Here is a 24,658-nt window from a genome sequence, read left to right as displayed (position 1 = left end):
CGTCATCGTTTCTAAGACTAATAGGCATCATCGTATCGTGTAGCACTGCCACATTTTGACCCCATCATGACCACAGTCAATGATGCCATTGGTAGTTTATATTTTCTCCCTTTAATAATAATTACGATAACAATATTTACTGTTACTGTAATCTGAGAGGTATCAAATAAACAGTATTGACGACCATATTGTAAACAACTCGACCTTTCGAGAGGTATCAAATAAACAGTGTTTCCAAGGATCAAACAATTATTACGTATGCAAGAGAGGCTACACAAGATTACCTGATAAATATTTGGGCAAGAAAAATTGGATACTAGATTACCAACTAATTTGAAGTTAGTAAAACCATTTTGGCCGCGACTCTTCTTCTTTCTCTGTCAGCTCTTGGAACTGGTACCACTCTTCACCGGCTTTACCGACAGGGATTGGTGGCCTTATGAAGATCTCGACGGGCTTCGGCACATGAACAGCCAGATGCAGTTCCCCTGCCTTCACCCTCGTATCTGGGTCATTGGGTTCTGCTGCACCGACGGGTTCAACTGCTATCCATCCTAGACCGGATATCGCAATGTCACAAGCAGGCCTGTCCAACAAAATGATTTGCAAGGTTAAAGCTTTGGCTCAGCATATATCTTATATCTTAGAGCTGTGTTACTCTGATATTCTCAAATCACCAGATTTGAAGTAACAAATATGTCAAAGTAATGTATTAGCAGTCAACATTCATTGATAGAATTCAGCCAAGTCAATCCAGAGACGTGCTAAGATTATAAAGAAAACCCTCAGCTAAGGCAACTAAAAAATGATCCTTCAATCAAAATGAAACAAAGTTGTACAACAAGGATATTAGCATGAGGGTCCAACAAGAACTTCAGTTCAGATGTAATAGCATGTTAGCATAAATGTAAGCAGCAGCACAAGGAATCAGCAGTGACCATACACAAAAGGAACTATGTTTTCACATTCTTGTACCTTATCATACTCCTAAAGGAATGAGCTACTTGTCCTATACATAGCATCGGGCATCTTCTCTAGATAATCTTGCAGCCATTTCTAACCAAAATCACTTCCAACTTGGCGAGGACAATTAAATTGGATTACTTTATTAAATTTCTGTGTCCAGCAAAAATGACCGTAGCTACATTGATCACCTTACAAATCAATGTCAAGGATACGATAAGATTCAAATTGAAACACATTGTTACAATCATCATTTAAATCAGACCAGATATTTTGGCAACGATAGTCTGCACATGTGATATTACCTCATAGATCAATATTGTAGCATTAATAGCTTGAGCAAATGAATTTAATAATACAGTTTTTCTAAGATACACTGACGATTATCATCATAGTGACTCATTTAATTATGTAGGAAGAGTCAGCTAGTAGGTGATGCAAATTGTTTGATTATGACATGATTGATCATAACAAACATTAGACAAACTTATCAAACCTTATTCCCTGATACTCAACTAAATCATTGTATTTAATAATGAATGGTAAGACTACAGTTGGTCAGAAAGATAAAGTGGTCTCCAGATGTCATCAGGACAGTCGAAGATCCTGATGGCACCTGCTGCATTTTCTTTTCACTCTTTGGGACTCTTACACAGGTGCTTTGGCACTTGGGACATATGGCATGGCATCACATGGAGGATCTAGCATCCATAATGAGACATTTCTCTTATCAGAGAAGCAATACCATCATGTAATGAAACAATACCTGTTTGTATCTTCAAATTTTATCTGCAATTGCCTTACTGCTTGAAGACCTAACCAAGATTCAACTCTTTCCTTGCCCGATGGGGGTGTCAGTGTGTTTCCAAGTTCTTTCTGGAAATCAAAACTTAAATGACATTAGACAAATGCATGAAATGGTTAATATACAAATTTCATATGAGAGAAAAGTGCTCAAATAAAAGAAAGAAGTGAAATAAGCAGTTAATCAGCAAGCTGCCATCTACCATAGTGGTAAAGATTTTAGTATAGTTGAATACAAAGTACAGTTGATACTCCCAGCTTGATATCAAAGGCATGAACTATTTCCTAAGACGCACAAATCACCATGTTTGCCAAACCTTCTGACCGTGAAGAAGAAGAAGAACAAAGTACAGTTGATACTCCCAGCTTGATATCAAAGGCACGAACTATTTCCTAAAGCGCACAAATCACCACGTTTGCCAAACCTTCTGACCGTGATAGAGTAATTTTTCAGAAGGCACCTCAGCATATAATTAAGAAAATATGCAGCTAAACTTGAATGCCAATGAATTAATTATAAGCAAGAAAAGATGTATGATACAAAGGTAGAACAAGGTGAAGCATAATCTTAGTTTCAAAACCTTAAAAGATTAGCAATCACATACATGGTAAAATTCATCTGCTTTGGCCATTGAAACCATATGAACCTTTAATTTCTTGGGCCCATAAAATGTCAGACGTGTCCTTGGAAGAACCTGCATTTTCACACACAATGGCTACAAATACTTGGCAGCATGAAATCTGTAGATTCATCCTTGTGTGCTATAAAAAAGAATGTTGATAGAAAACCTTGATAACATCAATTCGGACAAGTCCTCCCCAAAATAGTGAAGATCCATTTATGCCTACAGCTTCTGAGTCGGTGATTGTACCAATAGAGATAACCTGCTTTTCACAATCATTTCAAGAAAAAAACTACAAAAAAATATCTTCTGTGCAAAATCTCAAATACATCTCAAATGAAAGATCATTGTACAGGAAATGATTGTCCCCTTAGACGGCTTTGAGGTGCAAGAGAAGGCAGATCATCCGAATGTACCACTGCTGCTTGCCGGTGGTGAAGATGCACACCAGGTGTGTCAAACAAATTCTGTCCCACAAAAACATGTAGTAATTACTATTCTCATAAATATGTTATGACATGATTAAGAAAAAAATATCATAACTCAATATAATCCAATAGCATATTTCCTTAAAAGAATACAATACAAGAAACATAATTGAAACATGTTGAGTACAAAATGAAAATAATTGCTGATGACATGACAATTTATATTTATGGGGGTCGCTTCAGTGGTATGGAAAGTTTGAGGTTGAGAACCTTATCACCTAGGTTGCTGAGGAGCAACCTGACTGCTTCTGCTTCTACCAATGTTGTAAGAAAATTTGTAAATGCATGAGAAAAATGATGGCCAAAGAATATGAAATCATAAATAACAGCTAGCATGCATTTTCTATTTATTTACACGGTTCTGAAGCAAGAAGCTGGACTCTTCCAGTGCATATCCAAGATACTTTTGAGGTATTGGTTCATCACAGGTCCATGTACGGTATTGTCAAAGAGATATACTGAGACTCTGTCCCTCTAACATCAGAATAAGAGGGAGATAATTAGAGAGAGCATTATACATGTAGAGGTACCATGTTTTTATTGTAATCATTTCACCCATATATAAGATCCTTCAATATCAAAATTTCTCACATCAGTTTGTCCTATCCTGCCACATCTATACATCACACAAGTATGTCTGTTTCTCCACAGAAAAACAGAAAACAGGAGTTAGATCTTAGCAACTATTTTTGAGAAAACATATATTGGCAGCAAACTGGAATCTGTATTATTTGCAAGGACAGAATGGAGAAACTAAACTCATCAAATTCTAATACGCATGTAGAAACCAAGTTCTGGCAACTCAACTAATCCAAAGTACGCACCCCTCCTCCTTGGAAGGCTTCAATTTGAATAGGACCCAGGGTTGTTCCAGGAACAGCTGATTGCATTGGTTTGTATTTCTGAGCAGCTGCAGCAACCGGATCCTTTCTTGCCATTAACTCTATATTTACAAGAGCATAAATTTTAATATACTGATCAATAAGTTGAAGTTTTTATGCATAAAATAATCACAAGGAAAGGGATCATAAGATAATTGTCAGAATAAATGGCAAGGTCACAATATAAATCTTCTCATTTAACCGAGGTAAAATTTTCTAATTCATAGAATATCAATAAATACAAAAAAGTGTGACAATTCAAGAAAATTATCTTAGGAACACAAATCTAGTGCATTATACATATGAGAAAAATCTAGCGCATTATACATATAAGAAATCCTACAGTATATATTTTTACAAAGACAAATGCAATTGTAATTTTTCTGTAATTATTAAAAAAATACTAAGCTAATCTTTATTTATCAAGCTGTTAAGGAAATCATGCATACTGATCATAGGTGCTCACCTGTGGAAACAGACATTCCACCTTAGCTTTTCAAGAGGTTACTGCCTATGAGCACCTAGGCATTTTGACAAATATAATACAGCAGAAAATTTGAGATGCTAATTATATCAGATAAATGTAAAAGGTTCCATTTGCAAACGTACATCTTACATAAATCTATACAGACTAATCATTAGGTTTGACTTTGAGGACTTGCACAATCAAAAAATCTAGTTATAGACTTACAGTTCAAACCAGGGTTCTAAATACCGCCCAGACCTGTCCATAGAGGACGACATTTACCAGTTCGATGGCAAAAAACCACTACTTTTCGGGTTGGTCCAAGCAGGTTCAAGCTCTTCTTTTATTTACCAGTTCTTTTTTTCTCAGAATTCATGTTAAGTCATGCCAAGTAAGACAGTGAGAGCAAGCAAATTCATGAACAAAGTCTAGATTGATGTATGACATTAGTGTACAACATTAGGATAAACAACTTTGGACAAATTACTAGATGAATTAACCTTAGACTAAACAGATCAACTTCCATGGAAAATCATTACTTGATTCATAAATGAAATGTAAATGCTTCTGCCAAATTACCGGATAACATAAAGGAAAAGATGGTTTAGTATAAAGTGATCAAACTTCAACCAATAATCAGTCAGTTGTTATAAAAGTCATCTATAGTTGCTATGGGTTGCACAGTAGAAATAATAAGGTTCACTTCTATATAAGACAAGTGATAGTTGTCAAGAAAAAGAACTTACTGAGCAAAGCATTGATAAATGCAGACTTGCCAACATTTGCAGACCCCTGTAACAATGACAGTAATACTTGTCATTAATGTAAATCACAAGTGAGTTATTCTAAGTGTCACACAATGGAAGAGACAGCAAAAGGATACATGTCTTGATCAACAAAAATATGTTTACATGTTTACACTCCAAATCATCAAACATGTTTACATGTTTCGATGAATTAGTTCAAATTTCACCCTGGGTCAGTAAACCAAGACAAGACAGTAGAAAGAATATGACAAAGTCTGGGCATCATCCTTCTCAGTCTCTTGCATGTATTCCATCGTGCATTTGAAGTTTGGTATTCCTGAACAGTTTCCTATCTTTATTAAGAAGTACAATAGATCATGAAATTTGGCTAGTTAATCCTCATTTTCCTTGAACTAGTCTTCCTAGTAGCCATATTTAAAGACATGAGATTAGTCTAATTGTCAGGACATATTTATGATGTTGATTAGTGTCAGGAGATTGAATGGCTCGAACAAAGATGAGCATATCGAGTGGAATTAGTTCTCTTACAAAATGCATAATATAAGAAATGATCGTGCTCAGCCAGTTCAAGGATGCATCAATTTTGATGTGATGGCCTGAGGTGGTTCAGATAGAACCTTGGAACCATAAATTGCATCAATAAGGGCAAACCAATTAGGCTGCAAGAACCACAAAGAAAGAAACAAAGAAGATTAGGAGTGAGTCAGCTAGTCAGAGAAGACCTAAAAGGATCTCTCGATATAAAAAGGGAATTTCCAAACAGTGTGCCTTCTTGCCAAACTCAAGTGGTTGGGGCTTTAGCAATAAAGCCAGATATCGATATATTTATCTTTTAAGAGTATTGTAGGAATGAATTTAAGGTTTTTTTAAAAAATAAAATATTCCAGATTCACTATTCCCACAAATAGGTTTGAGTCAATCTTAGGCTAAGAAGCACAGACACCGGACATGGATACGACACAACTTGGACAAGGCAACTTGTCATTTTTAAAAAAATTAGAACGCGAGGAGGACACATGTACTTTTTAATATATATGTATAGATAATATTCAATTAACATGTTTTATAGTATTTATACTTATAAACTCAGCAATGTGAACAAATGAATATCATCATATAGGTTGAAAAAATTAAAATCATCAAATAATATTTAACAATCTCCAAATATAATTGATATATGTTTCATTTTGATGATTTCAGATTTCTTTTTTTGCAAAGCTTATGGCACTCACGTGAGGACCACACAAGTGCAATGCCGCATGCGAGTGTCCAACACATGTGTCCATGTGTCTGAGTGTCAGACACGGAGACGTCCACCAAAAGCATGTGTCAGTGCTTCTTAGATCTTAGGTAATAACGTAAGATTATCTTATTACTTTCTTCCCTTGAAGTGTTTCTAGAAACTCAAGGAAGAGTTTTAATAAATAGAAGGTGAGTGTTGCTTGTATTCAGTGTCATGTAGCCCACGGGCTTGTCCTCCTCTTCTCTTGGCTCTCTAAGTCTTTTAGTTTTTATTATTGCTTCTCTTTCTCCTATTAATCTGTCAGATGCTTCCCTTGCAGGATCATATAACCAGCTTGTCAGATGGCTTGCTACTGCAGAGCCTTTTGGTATGATTTCTGGTGCAAAGATGCCACTTCTTTTATTGTTGCTACTTCGGAATTATCAGGACTTGATCTTTAACAAGTTTTTGGATATGATCCTTTGGTAGATTCACAAGAGAGGAAAAAAATCTCTAATTGCATCTAGTTCCTCCTATTTAACTTTGCAAATTAAAGAACTGCCTGTATGTCTGGCAAACCATCTACGATTGTCGTGAGGGTAGGTGGAGAAGTGGGATGGTTGGATTAGACATCACGATACGCCATTGTGGCAAACACAAACATACCAAATATCATAATAGGCAACATGGCAGATTGATAAGAGAGGAAGAACAAGAGAGAGAAGAACAAGACTCGGTTAATACACTCAACAGGTACAAACTCAACACAAATTTTCATTAATCATCTCAAAAAATTGAATACAAAAAAGACCAATTACCCTTGTTCTGAATCTACATTGCTTGAGCTTTAAGCAAACTTAAAGAAGGAAAAACTAACCAAGAATATCACAACAAATGAATTCAAAGAAACCATAGAAATGGGAAAAGTGCTTTAGAACTCATATTCAAACCAAAGTTAAGACCTAACCTAACTAATATATTAAAATATAGCCTTAAAAAGTATTATCAAACAAGGTAAAGATAATAAACTATAAATGAAAATCAAGAATAAAGGCAATGCAATCTGTTTAGCAATGTGTAGAAACGTTCCATTAAGATTCACAAAATATTCATGGAGAACTGAGTAAACTAATAAAAAATTAGCTATACAATATAACAGCAAAATTTCCACATAATAAAGAGTAGTTTAGACAAATGCAATTGTGAACCAAAGAGATGGGAAAAATGAAAAACCTGATAGGCCTGAGACCAAATAAGCCATAGATACTTAATGTAGATGTGACATTGTTCCAATAATTGGAATACATGATACAATCATACAATATGTCCAAGACTCAAAGAGGATATCTAATCAATTTCAAAGATGACATTTTATTTAAGGCATGGCTTTATCATATAAATACATGCATACAGGGAAACATTTGTAATGTTTACAAGCTTTAGAAAATACGAACCAGAATATAGACATCTCGGCCCTGCACAAAAGAAAAAACACCATAATTAGCCATAAATCCTAAAATAGCAACGTCTGTACTGATATAGTTTAATGAAAAGATCATAGGCATCCTCTTAAACAACCTACCTCCCTCTGGCTATGCCAGCACTACCACTTCCCAAGTAGCTGTTTGTTTTTTGTATTTCTCTCTTCTCAATTTTTTTTCTTTTCTATTCTTTTTTCCTTTCTTCCCGTTAGTGCCCCAATCAGTGTTGGAATGAGCTGGTTAGATGCATCCGGGCAGATTTCAATCATATAGATCAGATGATCTGGTAGATCTTAATCAATCCTAAGACCCCAAACTACCAAACCCATTTTTTTGAATCAAAATACGAATTGACAATACTCAGATTTAATTGTTTTGTAGCGTAGATTATAAAGATCAAGCTAAAAAGAGAATTTATAGAAAAAAAAAGGAACACAACAGACCTAAACTGATGTTATAGTAAATTCAAATGACGTAGGGATAATTAGGCGAGGAAATAGTGAATGAAAAAGAACCTTTTTCTCCTTTTGGATCTCTGATATGACACCAGCAATCCCCACAAAAGACTTTGAACTCGTCAGGTGGACACTGATAACACTGCAATAAAGGGTACATCTTAGGGCAGTAGTCCATTTGTGAATGAAATCTAAATAAATTTCAAATAGCATTCTCCTAGAACCTCTTGTTCAAAAGAATAGCCAACATCATTAGCATTATGTTTTGGTCTAATCAGCTAAATTACACAATTACTAATGAGCTAAATGTCCAAGAGCCAAAAACATCAATGAAACAAAAGGAAAATATGTCCCAAGAGACAAAATACCCCAAGAGCATACCCTGGTACCACTCATTGCCTATGGTGATCAATATCAAATTTGACCCTTATCCTGAACAATAACACAGCAGAGATGTGGTTGATAAATAAAGAGAGAGAGAGAGAAGAGATAAACAAGAAAACGGAAGAGAAAAAAAGAAAAAAGGTAACTAGGATAACAAACAGAAAACTTGCATTTTCTCAAAACCATGTATATAAAAGGAGCTGACACCCTTAATTAGAAGCTTACTATTTGCAGCCCCTTTTTTACTATTGACAACCCCCACACTACTGATAAGCCTTTAAAAAATAATAAAATATTATTTTATTATTTACAGCTCCAATATTACCAATATTATCAATATTTTCTTTTTTTCTTTTTTTTTTCCTTCCCCACAATCCCTTATTTCATCCATGCTGTTGATGCCATCGTTATCGCCCCATCGACGTCATCCTTTGGGGAGGAGTGGAGGAAAAAGAGTCCATTTGCAAAGGGTCGTTTAGAAATATTAAAAAATTTTAAAAAGATATTGTAAATAATAAAAAAGGGTTGCAAATAGTAAACTCCCTCCCCTAAATCATAAGCATTAAAATTTAAGCCCTAAGCAAGATAGAAATTATCGTGTTATCAAAATCAAATCAGATCAAATCAAATCCATACACCAGAGTATCCACAACTCGATATATTTTTATTAATATGTATATTACTTTATATATTTTATAAATTGTGTAATATTTATATTATATTATGTTTATGATATTATTTATTTTTTAAATTTTATATGTATGTTTTCATTATCCATATATATTATTTAATGTATATCTATTATACATTGATTTTTTTATAAATACAAAATATTATATTTTATTTTTTGATATTTTATTTAATGTTTACAGTAGCTTATTGTGTTTTTAATAGGCACTCGAGTGAGACGAGACTCGAGTGCCTCGCACAACATTTGAGCGGCGTGCTTCACTAAAGTGTCGCTTAGGTGCTCGCCTTGGCCCAAGCACCATGTGGCTCAAGCAAGCGCTCAATTGAATCCCACAAGTCGAACCAAATTGTGGACATTAGTTTAATTGAATAGTAACTTGGTTCAATCGAACAAACTAAGCCTAATAGTAAATCCCAAACCTCACCCCCTTTAGTCTGTCGTTGTTGCCTCCGTGCACAGCTCCATCCGCCGTCGAGGGATAGGTCTGTAGCTTCCTCCACCGCTGATGGACACATCAAAAACTTCCTCTACCACCGACGTCGTCATTTGCAGCTTCCTTCGCCACCATTGTCGTCGTTCAAAGGTTCCTCCACCTACATTGTAGCCCTCTCCTTCCCCACCTTCCACCGTAAGCTGATGACCCTCTTCGCAAGCCATGTTTAAATAGCTTAGGTTATTTAAAAATATTATTAGTCCCAATTTAGAACTATTAACCCCTAATTAGAATTGTTAATCCTTATTAAGAACTGTTATTAGTCCCTATTTAGCACTGTTGATCCCTATTTAGAACTGTTATTAGGGTTTCAAGAATAATGACAAGTGTACAAAGTAATTCAGAAGATTCGTTAAAAAATTCAAGAAAGGATCCCAACTGAAAATACAATTATCTAAAGGATTCTATAGATCCTAATGCGGTGACTTGTATCTTTTGTGAGAAGACTACTAGAGGTTGCAAGGCACCATCAAGTAGGGAACTTCAAGAATGCGTCAACATGCACTTAATGCATATAAGCCAACAACTCTCCTTTTACATCAGGTAGACACTTTAATGCATGTTGATGCACTCTTGAAGTTCTCTACTTGATGTCGCTTTGCATGGAAAATATCACATCTAGAAGTCTTCTCACAAAAGATATAAGCCACCATATTAGGATCTTTAGTATCCTTTAGATAATTGTATTTCTAACAGAGATCCTTTCTCGAGTTTTTTTACAAATCTTCTGAATTACTTTGTACACTTGTCATTATTCCTGAAACCATCATTCACCTTATCGGTTTGTACTGATGTACCGACCAACTATCGATATGGTACGTACCAAGCTATACCGAGCATCCCAACACATGGTACATTGGGGCATATCGATGTACGACCCATACCGGTCCCCCTATCGAACCAGTGCGTACGGCCCGTATCGAGTGATATGCTGCGATATAGTAAACCTTGCCTGAAACCCTAATAATAGTTCTAAATATCAATTAACAATGCTAAATAGAGATTTATAGTGCTATATAGGGACTAATAATAGTTCTAAATAGGGATTAACAATGCTAAATGAGGATTAACAGTTCTAAATAGCGACTAATAACATATTAATAGTTTTAAATAACCTAAGCTATTCAAACATGGTCTGAGAATAGTCACCAAGTTAGAATTGAGGTGGGGAAGGAGAGGACAACGACAGAACCTTCGGATGGCGACGACGACAGCAGAGGAAGCTGTGAATGGCGGCAACGATAAAGGAAGCTACAAGCGATAACGTCGGGGCAGAGGGAGCTACACATAAAAGCAGAGGCGACTAAGGGAGCTATGCACGAAAGCAACAGCTACGAAGGGAGCTTCGGACCTGTCCATCGACGACAGAGGAAGCTTTGAACCTGTCCATTGACAAGGGAAGGAGCTGCACACTGTCACGGACTTAGCTGATTTTGCCTAAGTCGTGCGGCACTCTTGCGAGTCCGTCCGCAAAGGTCAGCCTCCCCGAAGCCTCCCATTGTCCCTTAAGACCACCAAAAGAGAGAACGGGTTAGAGAAAACGCCTCAATCGGGATCCACAAGCAAACATCTCCGAAAAACACTTCAGAGACAATGCAAATTATAAACAGACTTTACAAGCTCTGAACAGTGGCACAACAAAGGGTAAAATGGTCCATTACAGACCGAATATCTCTCGCACGTGTCCACATGACACAACCTTTATTTACAAGCCTAAAGAGGCCACCAACCCAACTAAAATGGGACTATTAAGCCTTCGGCCGCCCCTCTACATGCTGTACAAGGCATGAACATGCCAAAAGACACGGACATACATACGCATTACATCAAACACCTTGTTTAGAAGTTTATCCGTGACATTCTCCCCCACTTATTCCTTCGACGTCCTCGTTGAAGCCTTTGTCGACACTGCAACTCCTCGCCTTTGCTGAGTCTTCAATCTTCTGCTCCAGCTACAATGCGCCTCTTGGCTCCTTGCTGCTCTCCGCTGCTGTTTTTGAGTAGTCGAACCTTTGATCCACCATGCTGCTTCAACTCACCAATGACTCTGACTCTGGTGTGGGGTTGGCTGAGTTGTGTTGATCCTTGTTGATTCCTGCGGATCCCCCAGATGAAGGAAAAGACCATCCTTACTGCGCCAGTCTCTCAAATTCCTCATACTGCTTGAACTGGGTGGATGCTTGTTGGAGCTTTAACGAGCATCGTCTCGCAAACTTTTGAAGTTTTGGGTCCTTCTTCCACAAAATTTGCTCATTGACTCTTTTTTCACTTAGTTGTCACATCCAAGTAGGTTCGCATCACTTCCGCTTTCGATTGGCATTTCGTTGGGAAATGAAGCGGACAATCTACTCTCAGTAGCACTGATCACCATTGGTGAGGATTTGACAACTATTGTCTTCCATTATCTTCGAAGGGTCTTTGAACTTGTGCAGAGCTCCTCTGCTGGATAGATAAGACAATTCGTGTACTCGGTTTCGCCCATTCTCTTAAGGGTTGAGAAGGCAAAAGATACTTGACTTCGCCCGCCTCCTCGATGTTGTACTTCATGCATCGAGCTGGTTACTGGCCTTCGCTCACACTTCTGAAGCACTTGAAGTGTTTGCACTCCTTGCGTTGAGTTAGTTACTGTGATTCACCTTCTCAATGCCATTGAACTTCTGGAATGCAGGAAGTTTTCATCCCAACTTAGAGTAATTCTCTCCTAGGTTTGGTCGCCTCTGGGATTGTACCGTCTTCTCCATCAACCCTACCGCCTACTCCTCTGAGTAGCAAAGGTACAGCACCGCGTACTGCCTGCTTCGTTCCTTGGTTATGCACTCTTGCATGACCCGAAGTCCTTCACTTTCGGCTATCTTTGATGAGAAGCACATTGACACCGGTCTTACGAAGTTCTTCGGCCTCTGCCCTTCAGCCTTGTCTCGGTACTTGGAGATTGCCTCTGCATTCTCCACCTCCTCGGCCCCTTTCACGACCAAGCGCTCTCCCTCCATGAGAGCAAGGGATCAATGACTTTCATGGAAGTCCCGCCTCTGCGGTACCATGGCGCTGCCATGCCCATGGCCCTACTATCCGTCGCCTCGCATCTGCATCCCTTTTTTTCACGATCAGTAGATATGTCTCCGTGGCACCCCTCTGAGTCCACCTCCATTCTAACTGATGCTTGATTTTAGGTAGCTAAGTCCCTCTGGACTCGTCGTCGCTTCCTCGCCCCTTTCGACCCCCTGCTTCAACACCTCTGTGTTCTCCAAGCAGTCCGTTTGGTCGATGGAAAGACAGACTGCAACTCCCATGCATGGCCTCTGCCATCACGTTGTAGGGTTTGCACCGATTCTGTTCTCCTTAGCTTCCTTGGTAGCAACGTTCGCTTACTCGGCCTTGTCCTCTGACTTGCCGAGCTCCCTTAAGCGAATATGAGCTCTGGAGTAGTCCAACTCTCCAGCTGCTTCGATCATACCTCTGCATGATCAAGTTCCTCCCATGGAACTCACTGGTACTTGCATTCGAACTTTTCCCTTGGTGGAACCCAGCCCCCATATACTGATGACCAAGGTTTTCATCCGATGCAAAATTCGATGCACGCACGAAAGACCCGCCTCTGCGGTACCATGACCTTCACTCCTTGAATCCATAGCCCTTCTTGCCGTCGTGTTATTCACCGAAGTGGAGTTCCCAATAGCTCCCGATCATACCTCCATATGATCTAGTCCCTCTCGGGACTAAGTCGTGTGTATCGCATTGCCACGAACTGTTCCACCACGATCCGCTGCACCATGTCGCCTCCTGGTGACATCTCCATTGCATTCTGATCCTTGTGGAATAAACTCGAATTGTGAACCCTCCATATGTGTGGCCTCTGCCAATACATCGCAGGGACTCCTCCACCTTCGATTTTGTTCGCTCCTTTGGCAATCGACCTTCATCCACCCACTCTTGGGTCACACCTAGATGAAGCACCGCTCTAGGACAGTCCGTCGCCTAGTAGCTCCCGAAGTCCACCGACTTCACTGTAATTTGTGCACCATTGTCTGGATCCTGGGCCTCTGCCCCTACCAGCACAATCTCCGCTGCGCACTGCTTCCTTCATAGCAACTCGAATGGCAACACTGTGGCATATTCTTCAAGAGTACCCGCCTCTGCGTCTTCTTGCCCCATGCTAAGGTCTTCTGAACCCAACTTCGCCTCCGCAAATTGAGTCGCCTTAGTTCCTCCATCAAATGCTTCTCCGAGTTAAGGTGCATGTGCCGCGAAGCTCCCTTCGTCTTTGGCACCATGCAAGATGAGTCCGCTCCGTCAGAAAGAAGGACCCATGGAACAACATGATCCTACTCTTGCCTCTGCAAGAGTTCATGTCCTTTACCTCTATCTAAGAAAAGCACTGTGCCTCTGCTCCATATTCCAACTTCTATGCTGGCTCCCTTCATGCGGCTTGGGTACTTCGCCAAGTTACACCCAAGTTGCTCCGCTCCTCGTTTTTGCATTGAGTCGATGGTGGCCCTCGCACTCACCATTCCACGGGTCAGCCCTCCCTTGAGTCCGATCTCCACATCGACTCCAAGTGTGCCTTCATTTAAGTTGCTTTGGGTCGCTCCCCCACTTGATCTCGCAATGCATCCACTAATGCATTCTCTCAAGCGAGATCATGCGACGACTCCTCGCCGCTTGCTCAGTCCATCGAGCTTCGTGGAGTTGTTGTTTGTTGAGGTACTCCTCAACATGTGAGGTCCGTCTCACATGATTCTCCCTCTGGAGAGCCGGGACTTATCCCTCCTGGATAACTGTCCCATTGGAGCAACATCTCTCTTCGTTTCGGAGACCACCATCCCCTTGGACTACTCCGATCTGCTGAACAAACTGTGCATTGTTCTGTCTCCTGCAAACGCACTTGCTAGATTGCGACTCCCCGTCAATACAACCACCGCTGCACCCCTCAAGGCCTAGCAACATGCTGAACTCATTGCACACTTCAGCCTCCTACGGACGTATCCTTCACATGCCGAAGAGAAAGTTTCAATGCTCCATGGCGCCGAGTTTCGATCACCTTGGGATGGCCACGAACATTCCATCGTCCGCATACAAGCCCATGCATGAGTACCAAATTCTTCGAGTTAGCAATTCCCCTCACCTCTGTGAGCTTTGCATAACTCTTTTGGTCGTTGAGCAACTCATTCCACCTTGGATGGTCTCATCCATTACCAAGCGCCTCACTTGTCTTGAGCACCATCAAGTATAGTTGTCAACGTTGAGCCGTAGCTCAAACTCAGCCATCCCAACCTTTGTGCGCTCCACATTCTTCCAAGCTTGTCTGTTCTCGTGGTGCCTCTTGCGCGAAGGGTTGGTCATTCCTCTGAATGCCAATCTCAGATGCTCGCTCCTCCGAGCGACTCCTTTTCCCTACATCTCCATACCCGTTTTCCCCCAAACGGTCGCACGTGTGCTGACTGCCCTCAACACAGCCCCGCTAGGTCCCCCGCGTTTGCATGCTAAGTGTTTCTATGAGTGCTAGTCCCGCTCTGATACCATCTGTCACGGACTTAGCTGGTTTTGCCTAAGTCGTACGGCACCCTTGCGAGTCCGTCCGCAAAGGTCAACCTCCCCGAAGCCTCCCATTGTCCCTTAGGACCACCAAAAGAGAGAACGGGTTAGAGAGAACGCCTCAATCGGGATCCACAAGCAAACATCTCCGAAAAACACTTCATAGATAATGCAAATTACAAACAGACTTTACAAGCTCTGAACAATGGCATAACAATGGGTAAAATGGTCCATTACAGACCGAATATCTCTCGCACGTGTCCACATGACACAACCTTTATTTACAAGCCTAAAGAGGCCACCAACCCAACTAAAATGGGACTATTAAGCCTTCGGCCGCCCCTCTACATGCTGTACAAGGCATGAACATGCCAAAAGACACGGACATACATACGCATTACATCAAACACCTTGTTTAGAAGTTTGTCCGTGACAACACGGGGGCAACAATGACAGCCTAGAGGTGGGTTAAGCAACGAGAGAGACTAGGGTTTACTAGGTCGAGGGCACGCCGAGGGGGCTTGGGTTTATTATTGGGCTTAGTTGGTTCAATTAAACCAATTAAGTTATTGTTGAATCAAACCGAAGTCCATAATCTGGTTTAACTCATGAGATTCAATCGAGCGCTCACCCGAGGCGCCCATACTATCATGCACTTAGCTAGTTTCGCCTAAGTTGTGCGGCACCTTTGCGTGTCCGTCCGTAAAGGTCAACTTCCTCAAAACCTCTTATGATCCCTTAGGACCTACAAAAGAGAAAACGGGTTAGAGAAAGCATTTCACTCGAGATCTGCAAGCAACCATTTTAGCAAACACTTCAGAGCCAATGCAAATTACAAACATAGACTTCACAAGCTCTGAACGATCACACAACAAAGGGTCCAAAATGATGCAAAGCGTGAACAAAACCGAAAGACACGGACATACACGAGCATTACGTCAAACACCTTGTTTATAATTTTGTCCGTGACAATACGGTGCTTCATTGAAGCACATAGCCTGAACCTTGTGTGAGGCGCTCGAGCGTCGCCTCGCCTCGCCTCGCCCGAGCATCTATTAAAAACACTAAATGTAAGTATATAACAATAATTTTGTTCCAATTAATCTGTTCTTTTTTTAGATAGATATATTAATATATCTTTAATTTGTATGACATTTTTGATTTACATAGAAAAGAAATCGGTTAGAGCATCAACGATTACATGATCTGGTTTATATAAAGCATAATCAAGCACTAAAAGCTAATTATAATTTGCAAGTTAATATTAATTCAATCTCATTACAAGACATTAATAATTCAAATATGATTGGTAGGGGAAATGGGTGCAAACTTGCAAAATGCCGAAGATGAACTTGTATTTGAAATGATAGCTTGACATGGGGAGATATGGCAAGAGCCTCAAATATTAGAGAAGTGCAAACATACACTAGGAAAATGACAAAAGCAAACATGAGAGCACAAGCCTCAAGTTCATCACATGCCATTGTTGAAGAGGAAACATATTTTAATAAAGATAGACAAGAGGAAGAGGAAGAAGATGATAAGCTTGAGAATAACAATATTGATTATGATGATCATTGAATTTGATGTAAAACTATATTATTTTGACATTTTTGTTATTAGAAGATGAACAATGTGACTTGGTACTTTATGTGTTTTCAATTTGATGTCACTTTTTTATTTTTATAATCATGTTTATCAATCATAACATATATTTTTTATATTTTAATATTCTAGAGTGTCTACTTCACTTGGGCAAGCGCTCAGGCGAGCGCCTAGCACCTTGGGCGTTTTGGGACCTTGACGCATAGCGCTTTTAAAAACACTGGTAGTTTAGTTTTAATTAGTTTAGGCAAATCCTATCTTATATAAAAAGAAGGGAAGAGATTAAAAGGTTTTTGTGTCACAAGATAGTGTCAGGAGAAAATCTCTCTGAGAATCACTATTTATCTTTGAGGGTCGAAAAATCAAAGCCTAAATTATTGCACACTGTACTCAGAAATGAGAAAGTGATTGCCTTATTGCAAACAAACAACAATTGAATCAACAATTCATTACCATTTTCATTCCCTATCTACTTTCCATGTTACCAAATGGATACTCAATGAAACTTTGGACATCACATTATAATTTTGCACACTCATGCTACAAAAGGTTCACTCTCTTTTATAGGAACCTCATCAAGGCAAGATCAAAATTGATAGAACAGTTTACCATACATACCCCAAGATTACAATGAACAACATGCATAGAAATGCAACAAAGCACATACAACACAAATTATGCAAACCCATCATAAATATTGATGTGTCATTATGTTATAGACTGTAGACGAGTTAAGAAAAAGAATGATCATATCCTAAAAGGTAAAAGGTAATAATAAGTGAACTAATTGCAAAGATAAAAGATGCTTTTACTTGAGTTTTTTCTTGGTAGTGGCCTCAACAACCCAATCTCCAATACAGTTTAGATTTGTGCCTCTGGGCAGCAGATCAACCTTCAAATTCAAATAAGCAAGATTTCTTTTACATCCACATCATTAGAACAACCACTAAAATGTAAACACTAAACATGTGAAAGAATATCACCTTAGTTATGACCAATATGATAGGGTTACCACCAGCTAGATCACGTACACGTGCCAAAAAACTGCCATTGAAGTCAACAATATCAACCTACAGATATTGAGATGCAGATAGAAAAGAGCTTTCAGTGGTAAGTATATAATTAAAGGAGAATTTTGCATACATTCACATTATGAATCATAATCAGAATGCAGAATGCACTAGTCGGTGATATCATATACGTGCATAGACGTTGAAGGCACAATACTAATTTTCATCCTTCTGCTCCCTCCTTTTTAATTTACTAAAGCAATGTCAACCAATCAACTTACTGCCCTCATCCAACATATTTTATAACATGTGAACACATAAGGATTATGTCTGTAGAAGAGAAAAAGCTCACTACTTTTAACTTGACTTAGATAAATTGTTACATCAAATGTTACCACATTGATGAAAACCTTTTAACCTAAGATAAATTGTTACATCAAACATTACCACACTGATGAAAACCTTTTAACCTATCTTCTTTTTTGCTCATGTTTTGCATTACACCTAAATAGCAAAATTAGTGTCCATTTTGTCTCCTTTATTTTAGAGGATCGGATTGGTGTCTGGGAAGGTTGTTCCTCTATGATATAGGTGAGATATAACTGACAAAGGCTTGAGTGGCAAAAACAACCTGTCTGCTTGCAGGGGTAAAAATAGGCTTGTACATCAGGCTGCCCTTCTCAATACCCCTTCTTAATAAATTGCATCTACCAAATAAAGCATGGATGACATTCTTTAACTCAATTATAAGAAAGGAAACCAAAATAGAACAGAGAAAATACAAAATTTGCTGCTTGGGAAACTTTTGGTTATCAATAAAATATCATCAGGAATACAATCTGACATCCCACATTCATCAAAGAATTTCACCTCATTCATGTCTCCCAACCAAAGGTCATTATTTTGGGCCCCACAGCAGAAGATTTTATCAATAGTATAATTTATACTAACATAAAAGAAAAAAGGTCTTATAGCCTCAGCAATAAATGTCATAGGCTGATATTGGAGTGAGATCTACATTTGTTGCATGACAATAGAACATGTCAAATAGCCACATGGAAATGCTCCGAATGGTAGATACTTGTGGATTCTTCTATGCATTTATTGCAACATTGACCAATTGTTTTGTCGACCTAACTTCATCATTTGGTAGTACTCCAGTATGGTGTTTATGATACAACTTGATAAGCGCCCTTTTCAATCAAGAACAAAATGCAACACAAAAATGAGCAAATGAAATAGAGCCACATTCTTCTAAAACTCATACCAACTTACTAAACAAGTAAACATAAGAGTTTGAGATCATGAATTCAACAAAAAGGACATTAGAGGCACCCGTAACATAGTTCTTCAAAGATACACAGCCAGAGCTACTAAAAGCAGAGAACTAAAGATATCAGATATGATCACTTACTAGTTTAACAATCAGTGCTTTTTCATGACGTAGATAAGAGAGCTTTTCCCGTAGTTCTTCAGCAGAAATAAACTGTTTACCACCAGAGTAACCACCATGCCCACCCACAGCAGTCACCATGTGTCCATGGGACAAAAGCTTGCATCGACCACACAGAATTGTCTTAAGCTGGCGGTGCATTTTCTTCTGCATATGATATAAACATGATAAAAAGTTCAAATTATCTAAAATCTAATAATCCCTTACCCTGACCAAACATGACTGAAGAGCATAACAGACTAAAAATTTCTAACTATAAAAAAAAAAAATAAAGGTTCTTGCAATTGATGTACATAAACGGGCATACCCAATGCACGAGGCTCCCGCCAATGTGGGATTTAAGGAGGGTCTATGTACGCAACTTTACCGTTAAATATTTAAAGAGATTGTTTTTATGACTCGAACCCTAGTCTCCCTGATCGCAAAGGAGCAAAATTATCGTTGTACCAAGACCTGCCCTGTATAACTCAATTATAACCTTACCATTGTAATTGATGTACATCAACATTATATTTAAGGATTATCTTCTTGACAGATGAATTAAGACATCTTATTATAATTGATACAATATCTAGTTCCCAGGAGTTACAAGCTACCCTTTTAACACCTATAAATTTAGAGTTCCTATCTCAAGGAGTTTATATAGATGAAATCTAGTTCCCAGGAGTTTTTTAGTTTTCACTTTTTTGTTGTTGTAGTTGTAGTTGTGTTTATATATATATATATATATGCACACACATATATATACACATATGTATAATGTTTTGGAGAAGGTGGCAAAGGTTTTAGTTATCACTGATAAAGCAAGGGATTCTATCCCCACCTTGCAACTAGAGCGTCCAGTCTTCACCTTCTTGGTGAACCAATACAAAAAGATCCAAGCAACCACAAAATGGTTTCTTTGGCTAATGACAAAGAAACATTAATGATGAGTCAGAATGACAAGTTCCAAACCCCGCTAAGGTTTTTCTATGTTCCAAACAGCATGCATCATATAACCCTACATACCTGCCATCGAAGATATCTCGTAGCAAGATTGGTTTTAGTTATGAAGAGGTTCCTATCTTCTTCTTGCAGTCACATCCCCATTTTTGACCTCCTTGGTGAACCCAATACAAAAGAATCCAAGCAACAAAATGGTTTCTTCAGCTCAATAGCAAAGAATCGTGCAAAAAATGGACCAAATAAAAAGAAATTAGCAAACCTAGCTAACGTTTTCTTATGTTCCGAAGAGGTGCCATATACCCTACAAAGGCAAGGTTTAATTGACATTGGAGAAAAAGAATCGACAAACAGCCATCAGAAAAGAACTAGTGGTAAGAATGATTTTGTTACCATTGATAAAACATGGGAATCTATCTTCATCTTGTAGCCAAGCCACCAATCCTTCATAGTAAATCCAAGAAAATAGGATCCAATCAACAGAAACGTTTATTTGGTTCAATGGCTAACTTTTCCTATGTTCCGAGCAACATGTACCATGTACCCTATATTCGTGGGCATGTGAAAGACCGAATCAAGAAATGGCCTTTAGTCCACGAGAACATGAAGCGTACCAACTCATAGGTCTCGGCATTAACATAGCCAGGGGCATCGACTTCCGTTGTCTGGAGAGGAGCGCCGCAGCCGTAGCAGCAAGCGACGTTGGTTGGGAGTTTGGCGTCGTTTCTTCTCTTCTTCTTTCCCTCCTTATTCTTCTTGAGAACGAGGGCGGCGGCGGACATGGACTGCTGGCGCTCGAGGTAGAGGTCACCGCGGGTAGGGGCGGCCGCGCCCGTCCCATCCAGCTCTACGGACGTCGGCGGGGGAGAGGGAGAAGGAGAAGGAGAAGCCGAAGAGGCCCGGCAGGAGATTGGGGAGGGTTTGCAGGGGAGTCGGATTGGCAATAGGGTTACGGTGAACGGACAAAAGGCGGCGAATTTTAGGTTGGGGAAGAGAGGAAAGGAGGAGGAGACAGCGTTGGCGAGGTGGGAGGACGTGGAGAACTGTGAGTAACCGGAGAGGAGGAAGGGGTTGGTCGCCATGAGACAACAGCGGATGAGCTCTATCGATTCACTGTGAAATGACAGGTGACGGTTAATATAAAAAGAAAAAAAGATTTATGAGCAAACATCCTTTCAAACCCACCGATTTGCGTCCATACCCATCTGATTCACGGACCGTATAAATAGATTAGACATTTTGATAAGCTAAATTTAATATCCAAAAAATTGACTTTTGAAAGGTCCTTTTCGAAATATTGATATATGCTTGTGTTTACATAAATCAATACGCTTATATTCTTATATTTTTATTCTTTTTTGGGATAATCAATATGCCTATATTTCACCAAACATCCTCATGTATTTTATTTTTATATAGATATTACGATGATCTTAAACTCGAGTGTCTAATAACATATTTACATGATTTAATATAAAATTTATAAAAATATTTTTTTGATAATTTATTGAAAAAAGTCTCTAGATTTATAAAAATATAGCCCATCTATATTTAATTTTTACGAGGGCATCGCTTTTGTTTAAACTTTTGATAATACCTAAATTCGATTAATTCATTCTCGATCAATCTACGGGTCGATTCAATCCAATCGGGATATCTTGATATAGGTTAAGTGATCAAATTCCTTCATGTCAAGTTGAGTCGGATCTTTTCCATCAACCCATGAATCATCTCTATCTCTGTCTTCTCCCAATTAATCTTTAATATCATCTCCTCCTCTCCCTCCTCATTAGTTGTCTTCTCCCCCTCTCATTGGTTTCCTCCTCCTTCCTCTTCCTTCCACTCTTTCGCATCCTCACCATTAGCTTCCATCTCCTCCCTGTCTATATCCGTGTAACATCCTACTCATTATTTCACCCATAGCCCCTGTACATGATTAAAATAGGATATCACATTTCAATTTTTATTACTACATCGATATCGATAGGAATATAATGGAAAGTAGGTAATTTTAAAATTAAAATATACTAATTTATTAAATAAAATTGATAGAGAAATTTTTGACACTTACCTAATTCTAACATCTAACCAAAAAAATTTTCAAACATAATATATTTAAGAATTATACACACAAAATATCGATAGGTCATATATATATAGATATATATGCATTGGCATGAGCTTATACATGCTTACTACTAGTCATAAATGTCTTGCAAGTCAATGTGAGTGATGACAAATGTGACACTGCATAATCTCTTTGCTTATATTATTATTGATATTTTCTCACATTATGTTATGTGTAACATATATTATGATGTTAATGTATCTGTGCAATAAAAATTGAATCGTGATAAGATCATGATAATAAGACCGATTCGTCTTTAAACATAAACCCTAAATAATTCCAATCATAAGTTACTTGAGAGGGACATTGAGATAACTGAAGAAACTGATGTGATGTATGGATGATGGAGGTGGCTGGTCTCATAGTTGCTCGTGTGGGGACACTATGGATACAACGTGAGTGCTTATTAGAGAATGAGTTCACTGATTAATCAACTTATAGAATGTTGGATAGTTGATGATACTATTGAATCCTAAATATTGATGATGAAATCAATTGATGAGTTTATAGGCTTATAAGCATTTGAGATAAGTGACGTAAGAGAAACTTCAATCATGGAAAAGCAAATTATTGAAGCAAAAGAGTCAGATGTTAAGCCGGAGAGCATCATGTCATAGTTCGGCCATCGAGGTGGAAGGATCAGACATTATGCTAAAAAATTAAATATTGTGGGAGGTCAACATGCCAATGGATCAAGCAATACACCAAAGGAAAAGACGATGCACTAGAGGTTCGAAGAAAATGCCAAATGAATAGATGACATGCCAAACAGCATAGGCTTCATGATTGTAATTGTTAAGTTTAATCGAAGTCGTTTAGAGTCTAATTGAGTTGGTTTTGAGCTGTAACCATGCTAACTTGATTAAGAGCTCATTTGGTTTGAACTAAGGCTGAATTGGGCTTATTAAAAGGCCAATTTAGTAACCTATTGTTGGGTTGAGAGTGGTACTTCTAGAGCCCGGGTTCCCAAGTTGTCAAGCAGTGGTACCACCCAAACAGACAATGGTACAGTCATAACTTGGGTTCCCAAGCTATTAGGCAGTAGTACTACTCAAACAAGCGGTGGTATCCCCAAACAAGCGGTGGTACAAGCGATGATATTGCTAGACTATCAAGCGGTAGTTTATGTTGAATCTCGTATTTTAATGATGAAACCACTTGATAAGTGTTTATGATTTGATCTGCGTTTTTAGTGACGCAGGATGCTTCGATCAGGATGAGACAATTAAAGCAGGAAGAATCATGTTGGGCTAGTGGAATATGTCAAAAGATTGAACGTCGAGCTGGAGGATCGGTTGACGTATCGACATAAGGCTTCGGGCCATGGATTCGAGCATCGGGCTAAGAATAGCGGATATTGCGCTAAGGATATCGCAGTTGCAGAGTCAACTGGCCGATTGGACAATAGGCCACAAGAGAGGACGATGCGCCGAAGAATCGGACGAAGTGTCGATGGACCAATAACATGCCGAACAATATGATTCATACTTAAAAATAATTGTCTAGATCGAAGTATGTTTTACATATGCAAGATTAACTACAATAGCAAGGCATGAAGCAAAATGAAGTCCCGGAGTCAAGGACGTGATTTCGTTGGGAGTTTGAGAGTTCATCGAAAGTCCAGACATTCATCAGAAGTTCTATAGGAACCAGCTAAGAAATCTAGGAGCTTGTCGGAAGAAGCTCATCAGAACTCGCCAAGAAGATCGTCGTGAAGTCTAGGAGCTTACCAGAAGTCCGTTGGAACATTGCCAGGAGATTGTTAAAAGTTCACTAGAAGATTGCGGAAAGCTCACAGGAAGAAACCAAGACCTAGGGACTTATTTAGCTTAAGTATGCCTTAGATTTCGTAGTTAGCACATAATTGGGATTAGATTTGGGCCAACCCAATTATGGGTAGTTGGGCCCATGTAAGGACTTTGTTGGGCCCAATGAAAGGCCCAAACAATGACCCAAGAGATGGAACCGTCGTGACATAGTCTTTGAGATTGTGTCAGGTGGTGGTACCGTCAATTTGGGCGGTGGTACCACTAAGTGCAGTGTTAGTGTCAGACTGACACTGACGGTGGTACCGCCAAGCATAGGCGGTGGTACCGCCCATACCCAGGAAACTCGGGATGAGATATTTTTAGGTTTCAAGTTTTAATCAACTTGAGGCCTATAAATACCCCTCTCATCATTGGTTAATATACACACAACCTAGAGCAAAAAACAAAGAAAACTCTGTTGTAATTGTGTGTGAAACTCCTCTCAAAGTTCTAAGTGTTAGA

General features: G+C 39.0%; 1 protein-coding gene across 4 annotated transcripts; it reads right to left on the bottom strand.

Moving 5' to 3' along the window:
* Positions 1-80: 80 nt before the first annotated feature.
* On the bottom strand, positions 81-21,386 carry LOC103973495 (putative nitric oxide synthase). Of its 4 annotated transcripts, none has more exons than XM_018821448.2 (14): positions 20,875-21,386; positions 20,654-20,704; positions 19,280-19,465; positions 17,839-17,925; positions 17,668-17,747; positions 8,211-8,292; positions 7,669-7,689; positions 4,972-5,017; positions 3,703-3,821; positions 2,744-2,857; positions 2,557-2,655; positions 2,373-2,462; positions 1,730-1,839; positions 81-586 (listed from the first exon to the last, which is right to left on the bottom strand). In XM_018821448.2, the coding sequence occupies exons 1-14, from the start codon at positions 21,340-21,342 to the stop codon at positions 340-342; spliced, it is 1,800 nt and encodes a 599-aa protein (XP_018676993.2). In that variant the 5' UTR covers positions 21,343-21,386; the 3' UTR covers positions 81-339. The 4 variants fall into 4 exon arrangements, with proteins under 4 accessions (XP_018676993.2, XP_018676994.2, XP_018676995.2 ...); XM_018821449.2 differs by having other exon boundaries at positions 2,557-2,652; XM_018821450.2 differs by lacking the exon at positions 20,654-20,704.
* Positions 21,387-24,658: the final 3,272 nt, after the last annotated feature.

Source organism: Musa acuminata, chromosome BXJ2-7 (assembly GCF_036884655.1).
Source record: "Musa acuminata AAA Group cultivar baxijiao chromosome BXJ2-7, Cavendish_Baxijiao_AAA, whole genome shotgun sequence".
NCBI classification, from domain to species: Eukaryota; Viridiplantae; Streptophyta; class Magnoliopsida; order Zingiberales; family Musaceae; genus Musa; species Musa acuminata.
Note: the sequence above shows the minus strand (reverse complement) of the source record. Positions and strands in the feature narration are given on the sequence as shown.